The sequence below is a fragment of the Emydura macquarii genome, unplaced genomic scaffold, assembly GCF_026122565.2.
Source record: "Emydura macquarii macquarii isolate MOO-44397 ecotype Brisbane River unplaced genomic scaffold, CSIRO-AGI_Emac_v2 contig_3517, whole genome shotgun sequence".
Classification (NCBI taxonomy): Eukaryota; Metazoa; Chordata; order Testudines; family Chelidae; genus Emydura; species Emydura macquarii.
Window position 1 is genome coordinate 9412853 of NW_027133654.1, and position 16925 is coordinate 9429777.

Here is a 16925-nt window from a genome sequence, read left to right on the forward strand (position 1 = left end):
TCAGCAACATATGCACTGAATAATTAAAATCCTCATATGGATTCAAGAATTGCTTCTTTGATATTGGCAAAGGGAATAAAGCTGGAAATGCATAGTTTTTATCTTAAGTGTTAAGATAAACAAGTGCAAGAGTGCACAGCTGGTCAGAATTTGGAGTTCTACTTGGCTGACTGAAAGTCAGTGGAATGTGGAACCATTTTCCCACCAACCTGAATTGCAGAAAGTCTCTGAGTCTTTGGTTGTTTCCCAAGGTTCATTCTCCTTCTTTTCCTCGGAAAGCCTATGCTTGAAGAATACAATGGTGATCAAGTGCACTTCAGAAATTTTACATCTGCTTCTGAAGCATCTGATATAAGTCATTGTTGGTGGCAGGATGGTACACTCATGGACTACTGGTCTCTTCCAGTGTGGTAATTCCTATGTCCCTACAACACTCACACACAATTTACAATAAAAAAGTCTCACTTGCATAAGAACCAAAACAGATGATCTAATTGTTCAACTTTTACAGCAGTAGCCATTGAGTAGCGTTGACAATGAGTCTTTCCCAGTTGCCTCCCTTCACTACACTGCCAGTCCAACCCAAACCAAACCTACTGGTTTCAACATTGTACAACTGTTAAAAAGGGAGAGGTTTTTACTATCATTTTTTAAAATGCGGAGGACAGTAAAGGGACTGGGCCATAGATCGCCCACTTTCTGTAGCCAAGCTATTCAGACTTGTATTTTTAGGTTCTCTAGCATGCTTCTGCTCTATCTTGCCTTAATTTTCAGATCACATTGTAAGTATCTCATTAAATCCAAAACCCAATACTAGTGAATGACATGCTCTTTCTCAGCTGACCTGCATATTTTCTTAAATCTGCCACAGGTGCCATATTAAGGCCTTGGATTTTGGTCATTCTGATTATAGTCACATTCCAAGGTTCTAGAGGTGTAATGTTTTTCCCTTAGCTTTAGCCCTGGTCTACACTTACCTGGAGATTCGGCGGCAGTCGACGGGAGTTATGCAAACTATTCAGAGTAGCTTGTGTAACTCCCGTCGACTGCTGTGCTTCCCTTCTGTGCGCCGTCTTCACTGCGCTGCGCTACTTGAGGGGGTGGTTTTACTCAGTCAACTTCCTGATCGATTGAGCGGGTCTACGCTGACAGCTCAATCAATCCAGAAAGATCGATCTGGCAGTGGCGACTTTGCCGCTGTCAGTATAGACATACCCTAACATTGCTTCTTTTTTTTTGGTAGTGCAATCTATTCTATCCATAAATAAAAGAATGAGTAACCTATAGCTTTTTTACATGGTTTACTGTTACCCCACCTCCATTTCATACAGATGTGACAAAAATATGTGCCCACAATCTTGAATACTCATGGCAGAATGTTGCTGAAGGCATCTTGTGACACACACTGATAAAATGGAGTTTTAAAAAGCAAAAAATATAAGACTAATAGCACACAGGGACTTGCAGGTTAGGATTTTAATAATTCTTTTCCTTGGCCAATGTTATTTGAATTCATTTGCAGCTCAGGTATGACTAATGTGAACTTGCATCTACAGCTGTGCTAAAGCAAACCAAAAATGTGATATAATCATTATTAACCATCCCCAAAGCTTTGAAAGCACTATACAAATTGGGTGCCAAATTCATCCCTGTTGTAATTCCATTGACTATGGTCAAGTTGCATCAAAAATGATTTTGGTCCTGGATTTGTAGAGATTATTCAACCATCTCTAGGGTCAAACATGGCAGCTGTCCTTTCCCACTAGCATTTCCTATAGTCTTTTAGAAGAGATAGTGAGGCTTATGAAAATGCTTGGAGCAATTAATGTGGAAGTGAGAAACATGAAGATTTCATTATCTTTACAAAGTTTCATTTATTTTTTCTGTGAACAGCTGTTAACTTACATAAATAAAGAAGGAGAGAGGTACAAAATGCTAACAATTTGTGCCTGTGTATATGTTCTGTTTGTAGGTGACGGCAGAGGTGATATCTGCAAAGATGATTTTGACAATGACAGTATCCCAGATATTTATGATGTGTGCCCTGAAAATATTGACATAAGTGAAACTGACTTCAGAAAGTTCCAGATGGTCCATCTGGATCCAAAGGGAACAGCTCAAATTGACCCCAACTGGGTTATTCGCCACCAGGGCAAAGAACTGGTGCAGACTGCCAATTCTGATCCTGGCATAGCTGTAGGTGAGTATCAAAAGAGAAAAGAATTAGCTGGATTCTTTGGAGCAGTGCTCGCTGAAACACATCCAGAATAATACACAGCCCTAGACCTTGGAACCGATATAGTGCTGTTTATCTTTACAACACTTTACAAAAGTTAATTATAACATTCTCTTCAACCCTGTGAGGTAGGTAAGTATAATTATTCCTCTTTTACAGATAGGGAAACTAAGATACAAAGTTTAAGATACACAGAGTCACTATCAGAACTCGGATTAGAACTCTTGGGGTTTTTATGGTGACATGAGAGTTCAAGCCACTAGATCACACTTCTGTTGTCATTTATAGAGCAGATCAAACAACTGAATAATCTTGTTTTTTCTTTGGATTTCTTTTCATAGAGAAGCTCAACATAGCATGGATTTGTTCATTTACTGAAATCGGAATATACATCCTGAGTGTCTGCGGGTGCATGCATGTATATACGTGTCAGAATTTTTTCCAATTGCTGTTGGTACAACTCTCTGCTCAGTTGATGAAAAATAAGCACTCTGTAATGAGGTTGTATATGAATAAGGATCAAAATGAGAAAAAAGACTGTTGAGCTACTTTATTTTATTTCATTTTGGACTGTCAGCTGCTATATGCTAGGCCAATCTACAGTCAAGCATTCTGAATTTGCACCACGTGGAAGAACTGAATATCTTGCATCTTTCATCCTCTGCCAGGTTTTGACGAGTTCAGCGCTGTTGACTTCAGTGGCACATTCTACGTTAATACAGACCGTGATGACGATTATGCTGGCTTTGTGTTTGGCTATCAGTCCAGCAGTCGATTTTATGTCCTGATGTGGAAGCAAGTCACCCAGACCTACTGGGAGGACAAGCCCACCAGGGCTTATGGTTATTCAGGGGTGTCACTCAAAGTAGTGAACTCCACAACTGGCACTGGTGAGCACTTGAGAAATGCTCTGTGGCACACAGGAAACACACCTGGACAGGTAAGAGAATCAAGTCTTCAAGCCATGGGGGATGACCAATGTTGTAAAGAGGGGCTGCCACAAAAATCAATTACCAATTAAAAAAGGGCAATGGGGCTCAGTATTTAATTTTAATGTTATTTTAATTTTTGGATAAAATTGCCAGTCTTTTTAGATGGTTTTGTTGTTATTTGTCCTGTGTTTCAAAGAAATTGAAAGTATACATATATATAAAAGAGAATGTGCAAAGTAGTTAAAAGGAACTTGAAAAATCACAAGATGAGGAGTACAGATGATTCTTTCAGCTTGGAGATAGCACTGATGTTACACTACCTCTAGAACCCCTTCATGGCCCTTATTCTCTTCAGATGGCAGTTTAAATGCCCACATTTGGGGCATCACATATATTTGATGTTTATATTTCCGAACATGGCTGTGTTGAGAAAGTTTGCCAAGAACTCTCATGTAGGTCCTGGTCTTGCAATAACTTCACATGATGAACTTTGTGACCCAAAGAAAATTTCAATGCGGTTCCACACAAAAAACAGGAATCTAACTGCATGCAGTTCATTTCAGGGCCTGGGCCTTCCTTGAGAGTTTTATTGTGACAGAGATTTGAAACAACATACAATAAATATTGGGCCAGTCCTGCGGTAGCACTTACTCAGGTGATTAGTCCAATTTCTTTCAGTGGAGCTACCCACATAGGTATATTCCCAGGTCTCCACTGCCTTTTGCCTTCCTTGTACTTTTTCATCAATTTCCAACATTTTCATCAGTGATCTGGAAGTAAATATAAAATTACTGCTGATGACAATTTTGGATGGCACAAAGCTTACCAGAGTGGTAAATAAAGTCATGCCAGCCATACAGTGTGATCTGATGAAGACATTGCAGTCATACAGTGCAATTTGGATCGCTTGATAAATTGTGCCATTCAAACAAGAAATGAAGGCCATTCCTACGGAATGGAAACTGGAAAGCAGTGACTTTGAAAAGGATTTAGGGGTCATAGTGAACAAGCAACTGAACATGAGCTCTTAATGTGCTGGTGTGACAAAAAGGGCTAATGTGATCCTTGGATGTATAAATGGGGGAATAGTAGGAGAAGGGAGGTTATATCTGTATACAGCATTGGTGAAACCAGTCCTGGAAGGCTGCATCCAGTTCTAATGTCCAAATTTTAAAAAGGATGCTAAAAAATCAGAGAGAGAAGAAAAGAGCTAAAAAGTTATTCGAGCACTAAATAAAATACCTCATAGGGAAAGGTTTAAGGAGCTCAATGTGTTTAATTGATCAAAAAGAAGATTAAGAGGTGACTTGATAACAGTGTCTAAATACCTTCATGGGGGGAAAATACTAGGCACTAAAAGGACTCTTTAATCTGGTAGAGAAAAGCATATCAATAACCAATGGCTAGAAGTTGAAGCCAGACCAATTCGAATTAGAAATTAGGTATAATTTTTTGACAGTAAGGGTGCAACAAAGTACCAAAGAAAGTGGTGGATTCTTCATCTCTTAATATCCTCAGATCAAGATTGGATGCCTTTCTGGAATATATTCTTTAGCCAAACACAAGTTATTGGGCTCAATACAGAGGTAACTGGGTGAAATTTAATGGCCTGTGATATATAGAAGGTCAGACTAGAAGCTTTAATGGTCCCTTCTGGCCTTAAACTCCCTGAAAGTATGAATTAATCTACATGTTTGAGAGTAATTGATGTATAACTGAAGATGGCAATTTTCATGGTACTTAATATAGGTGACCAGAGTGTGGGAGGAATGTAGTTCAGTACCAGTAAATTTTAAAGTGATTTTTAGTTTGATGCAAACAAAATAGGCTGTGATCAGATATCCAGTTGCTGTAGTGCAGATTGTTTCTAATGAGGCATTTGTATTCCTACCATAGGTGCGTACCTTGTGGCATGACCCCAAGAATGTTGGCTGGAAAGATTACACTGCCTACAGGTGGCAATTGATTCACAGGCCTAAAACAGGATTAATAAAGTAAGAGGCATTTCAATACATAAAAATGTCCTCGGAATATAGCTTTTGCTTCTAATGATGTAGTGTTTTTAATGGCTTGTTTATTAATTCCAGTGAATTGCAGCACATCTCTCTATTTCTGGGACATTTTATAAGATTTTAAATAACTTCTCCATCCTTCCCATCACCACCTCATCCAATTTATTCAATTTCATCAGGACTGTTCAGTATTTACATAAACTAAATATTATTAAATAAAAATATCTTGAATTCTTACTAAATAATTGTTTTGTAAAGTAACCAAGAAAAATAATTACAAAACAATACTCAAAGTGGATTAAAGCCTGACATTTTTCCCCTATGGAATTTAAATGAATGAAATTAACTAGGAACTTAGGAATGCCGTAGTGGAACAGGCCAACAGTTCATGGTCCAGGTACTCCAGAAGCATCTGTAAACACCACTGTAATGCACATAAAAATGCACTGCCTTGTATTACATTATGAAGGCTATCTTTTCCTGACCCCAACTGATTATCTGATGCCTTTTAAACATGAGGATTGACAGTGCACATAATTTTTAACCCGCAGTAAATACTGTAAGGGTATATTACATTTTTATTGGGGAAATGATCTCTTGTCTCTTTAGAACTGAATAGCCCATGACTCAGCAGGACTAGTTCACTTTTGTTTTGCTGCAAGATGTTTGGAGAAGAAAGGATTTGGGGACACATTAGAAAGAATAAAAAACAGTTTATCTATGTGATATAAGCCATCCTGTTTTAAAGCATAAGCCAAACACTGACTGACAAGGGTTAGAAAGATACTTCTGTAATGGGCAGGTTATTCCACCATTGTGTGCTCACTGTGGTGTTTCTTGCACTTTCCTCTGAAGCAGCTGGTACTGGCCATTGTCAGAGACAAGATACTGCACTAGAGGACCCATTGCCCTAATCGAATGTGGCAGGTGGTCCGATGGCCCTTGTGCTCCTTCATTCTATTGGGAATTCTAATAGCAAAAAGAAAAATGTACTAGGTTCTGAATAGTCATTAAAGTATATTTATTTGTGAGGAAGCAACAGACTTACCATGAGTCAATGAAATGATGTGTCTATATCTCAAGCTAAACTCTGAGCATAAAGAGGCATGTGGCTAACCAACATTAAGTAAATACACTCCTTCTTGACAGTCCAGAAGTGCCTCACTGCAGGGGACTGGACTAGATGACCCCCTGAGGTCCCTTCCAGTTCTCCATTTCTACAGTTCGATGGTTCTTTGACTAACACAAGGAATTGGGAAATTCTTTGCAGAAGGTGTGCATGAAATTACTCATGGAACAACACTGGAGCTTCCAATGAATGTGCCATGGCTACCAGTCAGACTGAGGGGAGGGATAGCAAAGGAATGACCCATGTAATGAAGTTGTACTGCCTGGTACCTGGTGTTACAATTCAACATCATATCATCACCTGACAGCCATTATTACATATCTTAACCTTGGAATGTTCTGTTGATTCACTATACTAATTTAAATATGTTTTTCTTTACAGAGTTTTAGTATATGAAGGAAAACAGGTCATGGCAGACTCTGGGCCAATCTATGATAAGACCTACACTGGTGGACGATTAGGTCTTTTTGTCTTCTCTCAAGAAATGGTCTACTTCTCGGACCTCAAATATGAATGCAGAGGTTAGTTTTTCAGTGAACTAGGAAAGTATGAAAGTTTTATTTATGTCCTGATTACTTCAATCTCCCAGATAAACAGAATTATTTGGAAAAAGCCAATGCATGTAAAACGTATGCACTAGGGAGAAAAGATGGAAATAGAAAGTATCATCCAGTTGTTGAATGGAAATCTGTCAATCATTCTGTAATAACCTAATCAATTCTTAAGTATGAATAAAACAAGGGGGAGTTTATTTTGTGTTGATCAACATGCTGTCCTGAAACTACTGTATTTAAGCATGTGCTTAACTGCTTTCCTGAATCAGGGCATGACTGTACAACATATAGCAATAAGTGAAAGCCAGATGGTATGTTCCAAAGCCTTAAGGGACCACAGCATAATTTAGACACTGATTCATTAAAATAGTTTGGATCCCACCAGTCTGAATGTAAATCTGAATAACCAAAAACAGATGTTTAATATAATCTGCCTGAAAAAGAAGATAAAATTATCTGAAGGAGATAAAGCAAGTTAAAGAAGAATAGGTCGGATGAATTGACTATAAAATGTATGGCTAGATCATAGGGCTCAACGGGTAGTGACCAATGGCTCCATGTCTAGCTGGCAGCCGGTCACAAGCACAGTGCCCCAGGAGTCGGTCCTGGGGCTGATTTTGTTCAACATCTTCATTAATGATCTGGAGGATGGGGTGGATTGGACCTTCAGCAAGTTTGCAGATGACACTAAGGTAGGGGGAATGGTAGATACCCTGGAAGGTAGGGATAGGATACAGAGTGACCTAGACAAATTGGAGGATTGAGACAAAAGAAATCTGATGAGGTTCAACAAAGACAAGTGCAGAGTCCTCCACTTAGGACGGAAGAATCCCATGCACAGCTACAGACTGGGGACCGACAAGCTAGGCAGCAGTTCTGCAGAAAAGGACCTGGGGGTTACAGTGGATAAGAAGCTGGATATGAGTCAGCAGTGTGCCCTAGTTGCCAAGAAGGCTAATAACATACTGGGCTGCATTAGTAGGAGCATTGCCAGCAGATCGAGGGGAGTGATTATTCTCATCTATTTGGCATTGGTGAGGCCGCATTTGGAGTATTGTGTCCAGTTTTGGGCCCCCCCCCCCCACTACAAAAAGGATGCGGATAAGTTGGAGAGAGTCCAGCGGAGGGCAACAAAAATGATTAGGGGACTGGAGCACAAGACTTATGAGGAGAGACTGAGGGAACTAGGCTTGTTTAGTCTGCAGAAGAGAAACATGAGGGGGGATTTGATAGCAGCCTTTAACTACCTGAAAGGGGTTTCCAAGGAGGATGGAGCTAGGCTGTTCTCAATGGTAGTAGATGACAGAACAAAGAGCAATGGTCTCAAGTTGCGGTGGGGGAGGTCTAGGTTGGACATTAGGAAAAAGTTTTTCACTAGGAGGGCGGTGAAGCTCTGGAATGGGTTACCTAGGGAGGTGGTGGACTCTCCATCTTTAGAGGTTTTTAAGCTGTGGCTTGACAAAGCCCTGGCTGGGATGATTTAGCTGAGGTTAGTCCTGCTTTGAGCAGGAGGTTGGTCTGGATGACCTCCTGAGATCCCTTCCAACTCTAATATTCTGTGATTCTGTGAGATGTTCATTTGGAACTGTGTGTGTATATCCATCTTATTAGTGTGTGTTGCATGTATGATGGCCACCTTAATGCTGACACACAAAGTTGAAGCAGGGATCTCTAGAGCTACAAGCGTGAACTGCTACAGCTTGAGCTAAAAAGCCAATGCCATCTAGCTGGGAGATGTAACAACTCGTCCTCTGTTGATCAGAGCAGGGCTTGTAACATGTATTCCACAGTGGATTACACATGCATTGCAAATTTATGGGTAGCCCTTCTTTAAGGAGGCATTAAGGATTCAATAGATATTTTCAATTATCTTTTATATAGAATCATAGAATTATAAAAGCGTAGGACTGGAAGGGACCTCAATAGGTCATCTAGTCCAGTCCCCTGTACTCAAGGCAGGACTAAGCGATAACTAGACCATTTCTGACAGCTGTTTGTCTAACCTGTTCTTTAAAATCTCTAATGATGGCAATTCATGCATTCTCCAAATTAAAAAAAAAATATAATGAAACCATCCACAGTGTTTTTAAATAGTATTATGTTTTCACTTTTATAAGAAAATGAACTCAGAGCAGAAAAAGTAATCTTGTAGTATTTAGGCTGCTTCCGAGCTCTAGTTTCATTTTTACTGTAGTCCAAACCAAATATGCCTCCACACCAATTAATATCCATTTCTCTTTTACTTTAGATTTCTGAGCTATGGTTGCTGCATTACCAGCAAAGTACTGTAGATGCTGTGCAACCTAGACACCTCAGTACATCCTGGTACTCCCAACTTCTCTTTCTGTGTACCTCCTCCTCCTCCAGCCTTCTGTTCAACTTACCTTGTACCTCCCTGCTGCCAAGAGTGGCTCAGCCAATTCTGCGCTCAAGTGCCTTCTGAAAACTAGGACTAATGGGACCTAAATGCGAGCGTCCAACCCACCACTGAAGCAAAAGCAGATTGATACATTAGAACATTTTTGTAGAGTGAAAATTTAGCAAGACATGTTTGTTTGTTTGTTTGTTTTTTACAAAGGAATGACGTTTACATATAAAGTGTAATTACTTAATGTATTTATATATATATGGAGAAAAAGGGGATGAGTATCATCCATTGTCTTAAACTAAGTGAGAAAAGAAGTGTTAAAACCACTTTTTTATGCCTAGGGTTGACACTTCCCTTGCTCCGATCAGGGCTGGACCTCAGTAACACAAAACCTCTGAGCCTAATTTCAGCAAAGCAACAAAGGGACCACACCAACAATATGTATCCTAATTATGAAGAAGCCATTGGAGAATAAAGTGAAGGCCACATAATATGAAGATGGCTTGATGCAAAAAAAATCTTTCAGCTGATAAGGATGCTTTTACTAACTCTTCAGAAATACCTTTTAAGATTAGAGGTTGCTGAAACTTCAGATTTTTAGTTTCTAATAACGTCTAATTAGAAATACCAATCCATGTTATTTGTATGGATTTAAATCAAGACAAATACAGCTGAACCAGAACTTAAACTTCAACATAACAAAACATAGCAATTCAGTTAAGCACTTAAGGCCCTCACCATGGCTTTTATCAAATCATTTCCAGTTGGCCAGTGTACATCTTGTTTTGCATTCCCTCGTACTAAACATATTCCATGACCATCCGGAATAAGTTGAACCTGAACCACTTTCCCACCTCTGCTGCAAAAAAGCACTTTGACATCCTGAATCCTGATCTAGGATTATGAAAAGGTAGCAACGCTACCATTACCTAATTTGGAAATTAAGGTTCCAGTTAGAAATATTTTGTTAATATTTATCATGATTACACATACAGCTACCTTCTCTGATAATTTATTTTTAAAGCATGTCATACAGTGCATTAGTAATATATTATTAACAAATAATTCTAGACCAGGCTGTTAAAAAAGCATATCACAACATATAGATATCTTTGAAGCAATGTGCACACTTGTTTAAACATGTGGTTTTCTGTAATTACAATCTAGCATGCTCTAAAGTAGCACATGATTAAATAAATAATAATGAGGAATTTATAACTGGAACCTTAATATATATATACTGTTATCCAAATGTTAGTATTTTGTATTGTTACCTGTCTGCTGTATATAGAACTTAAAAAAAAAAATGCCAAAGGGATACCAGTGTTTATTCTAACCAGATACAGCAGTTATTCAGTTATACAGTAGTATGCAAGTATTTAACATTTTTTTGTTTTGTTTACGATGTATGAGCTTTGTTCACAAAAATCTCTTGCTGGTGTAATTTTAATCACAGATGAGGTTTACTAAGGGAATAATACAGTATCTCTTGCCTTATTATTGGGCATGTTGAGCCAAATGTTGACTCAGCTCTTTTTTCCTCTTAACTAGATTTTACTGCTATATTCATTAGAAAGAATTCACAGTTTGGGGCTTTATTGCACATTTTATAGTCTCTTCATATTAACAAACTTTTTTTTTTTAAATCCTCCTTATGAGGGTTTTGAGTTTGTTGCAATTCCTACTTTTGGTGTTTCAAATTGTATCCCCAAGTCCCAATGAGAAGGGGGGGGAGACTTCATTAAATGTAATAATTGTGATGGACGTGTAGGGTTTTTTGTTTTGTGAAAGCAAGACATCAATGTGGGAAGGAAGATGTTAATATTTAGATTGTACCATAATTTTCCTATTCTATGTAAATTATTTATGATGACTTTCTTTTTCCTTTTTCTTTTTTCCTTTGCAAGAGTGTGTGTGTGTGTGTGTGCGTGTCAGAGAGAGAGAGCGAGAGAGAGAAAGAGCTAGAGAATGAGCTCAATGAAACTTCAGTTTGTTTTGCCAAAGATTGTAAATAATTATTTATTTGTTTACACAGACAAAATTCACCATTTAATATCCTGCTTCATTTAGTCAGATCATCATTTTTTATACTTTAACAATTAATGATAGGAAATAAACTGTAAAAAGGTTTTTATAAAAAAAAAATCTCTTTACCTTTTTTATAGTTAAAATGTTTCTTAAAAAAAGAAAGAAGTACAATCCCCTGAAACTCTCTGGTACCGAAACAAACCTGTTGCTTGGTTATAAATCATTTCATCTCAAGCAGATGTGTTGGTTAATTACAAATCACTTAATGTATTTTAAGGATGGAAACAGTGGGCTTCCTGGTCTCATTGACAAGAGTCATAATTCCACTTGAGTCTCTTAATCTCTTGGTGAACCACCCAAAGTTATTTTATTTATGACACTATAATTGAAAAATTCACTCCTGCTTCTTGTCATTGTCAGACAAATGCACAGGTTTCTGCCCTGGATCTTGGCCAGTGTAATTGAATGGATGTATGGTCTGATCCTGTAATCCTGACTCCCACAAGTCCTGGGATGTCAATAAGGATTACACACACACTCAAGGGTTTCAAGCCCTCTAGTGATGATTCATGTAGGATAAGAAATGACAAAAATATACTCAAAACATGACAAAGCTTTGCCAGAATATGAGCTGCAATTATTTGGAGATGGGGTGGGTGAATTGGTTTAGAAACAACAAGAATGCCCATCATGCCAGAATTTTGCCCACTCTGAGAAATGAACTTGGACCAAACATTTCTTTACATTTCTGAATAAGCTCGCACACCCCCAACTTTAATTTTCATGTGCCTTTCTGTTTTGGTGTTCCAATGGGGACTGGAAACAAAAGGCTGTTCTGGTGACACTTCCAAACATGATTTGAAGTACCAGAAACATCACACAAGAAAACCATATAATCTTCTGATAAGAATCCAGAATCTTTCAAAAGCATATCTGAACTGATTCCAAACTCCAGGCTTGTTGAAAGTTACCCATCGCTAACTTTGACTGCCTAACTTGGGCTGCAGAGGCAAAGACTGTTCTGTTATACTGTGGCAGACAGCCTCATGACAAGGAAAAGTCTAACAACAGCATGGCACAAACACAAGGTCTCTGAAGACAATAGGAAAGAAAATGCCTGAAAAGAAGGTACTACTATGAGTTTAACATACTCTAAACTTTGTTCATATTTCTAACTAAATCAGAACTGAGGGTTTTGAAGTACAGAAACATTTAGTTAATATTTGAAAAGACAATGAAAGGTTTGCAGCCGCTACATGTCTGTTTTCAAGATGGAAATGGAAAGTGAAGTGTTTAGATAGACCAAAAAGCATGCTATTTTTTTAGTGTGGGGAGCGGTGGACCATGAATAGACTTTGGTTCCAGTTCTGCCACTGATTTGTTTTGTCCAATGTCTCACATCACTTAAGGTCTCTGGGCCTCAGTTTCCCCATGGATAAAATAGGAATGATTAAATTTTCCCCCCATTGCAAAGTGCTTTGAGATCTGTTGGTGAAAAGTGCTATATAAGTGCCATATATTATTATTTCTGGACCAATCACAAGCAGCAATACTGAAAATCCCATGAATGCAAGTTCTGACTAGATTTCCAGCCCAATTTTGCAGCAGTTTAGCTATTTTAGATAAGCCTCAGCTAGGCCTCTGAATTTTAGAGTGTTTATCTGAACTGAACTTCTGAATCTTTAAAGGCTTGTCCTTTACCATGTTAAAATATCTACAAGGGTTTTCATCAATGAGGAAGACAAAAGCAAGGGTTATACCTGTGAACTCTTATGTTAGCCTGAAAACTAGCATAATTAATGTTAATATCTGTGTCTACTGCTTGCTAATTTCACTCTTGGACAGGAGTTGAACAGAATATAAGTCAGTTGGCCAAATCCTGATCTTGGTGAACTCAGTGGGAGTTTTGCCCATTGACTTCAATGGGATCTGGATTATGTTCAGTGTTCAGTTTGCACAGCAAAAGTCAGTAAAGAAAGAGCTAATGCTCACATGGGAACATATGCTCTATAAAGCCATTTGAAAAATAAATAATTATGTAATAACTTGGCAGAGATTTGTTCACAACATGGAGAAGACCACCCCTGTAGAGCAGGAAGGGAGACTTTGAAACAAAAGGAACACAGAACCACTCAAACCAAAGGTCCCTCTGATTCAATATCCTGTCTCTTGACAGTGGCCAAAACCAAATGTTTCAGAGGAAGGATAAAACCCATGTAATTAAAAATTATACATTAAAATGGCTGTGGGGGGAAATATTCTTCCTAGCCCCCTGCACTCACGACTAGTGGTTGGTTTATGTCCTGGAGCATGAGTGTTGTTTACTTTAGCAAGCTAATATAATTGCAGGTATGCTTATTATTCCTATTCATGTCTAATTTTTTTGAATGCCACTTCTTGGCCTCAGTAAAATCTAACAGTGAGACATACAGGTTGACTGTGCATGACATAAAATATATATTTTCTCTTTTCATTTTATTGGATGGCCCTTTTCTTCTTGCCTTATGAGAAAAGGTAAAGAATATAAACCTCTGTCATATCATTTGTTTCCACGTCAAACCAATTTGCTCGTTATAAAGTTATGTAACTGAAAGGAGGTGCTGTCATTCTGTGTGTGTGTGTGTTTGTGTCTTCAGGGCAGTCACCCTGCCTTCTGATGAGGGAAACCTTTAAGATAGCTGCCATTTCACATTTCAGTGCCGATGCAGACACTCCCTCTGCTCTCTCTCTCTGACATGGAGACTTTATAGTTGTTCTTTTAGTTTGTTGTTTTTCTTAATCTGAAATAAACCATCTAGACTGAAGAATACTTGTTTTGCTTTTTGTGTATGACAACATAGGAATTGTCACACTGGAACTGACCTATAGGCTATCTAATTCAATATCCTGGCTCTGACAATGGTCCGTACCAGATGTTTCAGAGGAAGGTGCAAGAAATATCTCGGCTTAGCCAGTTCTGGGCTAATCTGCCACCAACTTTGTCTACTCCTAATTTCTAATTGGTAGAGATTGGTTTAAACCCTGAAGCATGCGGTTTACTATCCCTTCCATAGTTCATTGGCCTTAACTATACCAGCACTAGCCATTCTTCCTATCTATATAAATGCCCAGTCCCTTGAGTCTTGCTAAATTTTTGGCCTCTATGACATTTTGTAGTAATGAATTCAACAGTCTGATTATACATAGTGTGGAAAAAATATCTCCTTTTATCAGGTTTGAATTTACTACCTTTTAATTTAATTGACTGCTCCTTCATTTTTGTATTGAGAGACACAAAGAACAGAAGGTTCCAGCTTTGGCTAGATCATTCAGTATATTGTATACTTTTATCATGTCCCCACTTATTTTTCTCATTTCTTCTGACAAGAACTTTTTTATGCCCCCTAATCATTTTCATCACCCTTAGCTGAACCCACTCTATTTCTGCAATATTCCTGTGGGTGTTTGGAGCACATAATATTCTAGATGAGTCAATGTTATTGATTTATATAACGGTATTATAATATTTACCATGTTATTTTCCATCCCTTCCCTTCTACATCCTAACTTCTTGTTTGCTTTCTAGACTGCAGCTGCACATTGAACAGATGTCTTCATTCAGCCATGCACAAGTATACCCTTTCCTGAGTTGATACAGTTAATTTAGAACCCTAGAAGGTGCATGAGTAATACAAATGTATCTTTCCAAATGTGCATTGCATGTAGGAGTGGGGTCCTAATGCAGGGGTGGGGCCAAAGTCACATGGGGCCCTATGTCACCGTATGCATAGGACACTAGATTCTCTTACTTTACCCTTGGAAATATCTGTTCCAGATAGGTCGTGTTCTACTGCTGGGAATTCAAGCTCAGCTATTTTTGCCTTTAATCTTCTTGTATTAGGACATAGACATCTGAAGGCCTTTTCCTGCATGTACTTTCTTAATATAACACTCTTATCTGCACTGTTGTTATCCTGTTGGATTGTATCTCAATGACTTCAACCTTTGCTTCCTTCAGTGTTGTTGTAATTCTTTCCTCTGCTGCCAGATGCATCGTTTGTCTTGTGTTACTGACATCCATAGCAGATGTCTTTGTCTGACCTAAATGTTCCTCAGAACTTGTAAGCCTTTCCCTTACCACCTAGTTTAAATAATCCCCCAAATCTTCTTAATTTTTTGTGCCAGCAATCTGGCTCCACTTTGTTTAAGATGGAGCCCATCCTTTGTTCAAAGAATCTTCTTCAAAGGATTCCCCAGTGCCTCATAAATTTGCATCCCTCCCTCCTATACCATCTTCTTATTCATAGATTGAGATTCTTTAGTTGCACCTGTCTAGCTCTTCTCTGCATGAAGCCAAAAGTATTTCAGGGAAAGCTACCTAAGAAAAAGAAAGGGACAACTAGAAAGTGATAAATAGAAAAAAGATGAATGCTGCAGTTTCCCTGTGACATACTGGTGATACATAACAGGCAGAAACAACCCATTCCCAGGAACACTTTCCTTTGCATTTGCATGGTCTCTGTTAACCCTCCTTAGTGCAGTTTCCTGTTTACAAGAATTTTTTCCCCCATCATGCCTTTCTTTGGATGGCCCTTTAAAGATAGGGGAAGGGAAAAGAGAGGAGGCAGGACCATGGTCCACTCCTGTCCTGTCCTTGTCCTGGCCTACAGCATGCCTGCCATGCACAGTGCAGAGCAAGTTGGATTATCCGAGGAAGATGGAGTAATGTATGTGCACCCTTCCCTACAATCCTTTACCAAATCATGCCAGAAGAAATGCAGTTATTAACTCTCCCCCACTCCCCTTTTTCCCCCTCCATCAAGGCTATGACTAGTTCTACACAGCCAAACCCCTAAATGTGGGTGACGACACAGGTTAGCTTAAATGAGGTGTAAAACTAAACAGTTGTACAGCTTTTCCCTTGCTGTTGGGTAGGTTGGCAGTTTGAATTAAATAAATAAAAGCTGTGAAACTTACAGCAGATGGAGACAGTTGGAAATACATTCTTGTATTTCACTTTCCCTTTTTAGCCAACCAATTAGCACAATCATTATCTATCTATCTACTTGTTTATATCACTGTAGTCTTTCTATAAACAAAGAGATTATTATCTTTTCTTTAGAAGCAAGTTAACCCCTTTCAAACATCTGTGGAATATTCTTGTGCTTTCTCCATCCTTGCTGAACCCATCAGTGTCAGCATAGGATACTGGCGATGTACATTCTACAAATCACATTTTAAATCTTAGTAATGGCTGTAACAGTGTGTCTTGGAAATTGTTCATAGTCATTTAGATTATGCACTCACTGAGTAACTTCTAATACATATATTCCCAGCATTCCTCTTGTGAGTCATTTTCCGCCCTTTAAATCATATGAAAGAAAAAGTAGGGTGGGGCTTGTGTGGGAGGGAGAAATCAGCAGTCAAATCAGTTCCTGACATGGATATTTTGACCAACTGTCTTTTTCAAATATTCAAAGAAAACAAAATGAAATATTTCCCTGAACTGAGGACTGTTATTTATAAAAGCGTCTGTCTTCAGAGTTCCAGAGGGGTAGCCGTGTTAGTCTGTATAGAGCAAAAACAACGAGAGTTCTGTGGCACTTTAAAGACTAACAAATTTAATATTTGTAGGCATAAGCTTTCGAGAGACTTCAGCTCTCTTCTTCAGATGCAGTAATACAGAA

At 38.5% G+C, this 16925-nt stretch overlaps 1 protein-coding gene across 1 annotated transcript in view; it reads left to right on the plus strand.

The window, feature by feature from the left end:
- The window catches only part of THBS2 (thrombospondin 2), a 48835-nt gene extending 37500 nt beyond the window's left edge, over positions 1–11335 (plus strand). The window contains exons 17-21 of the mRNA XM_067535984.1: positions 1973–2200; positions 2905–3176; positions 5065–5162; positions 6691–6830; positions 9112–11335. Of these exons, the coding sequence (XP_067392085.1) occupies positions 1973–2200; positions 2905–3176; positions 5065–5162; positions 6691–6830; positions 9112–9119 (746 nt within the window). The 3' untranslated portion in view covers positions 9120–11335. The remainder of the gene's footprint in view (positions 1–1972; positions 2201–2904; positions 3177–5064; positions 5163–6690; positions 6831–9111) is intronic.
- The last annotated feature ends 5590 nt before the right edge of the window (positions 11336–16925 follow it).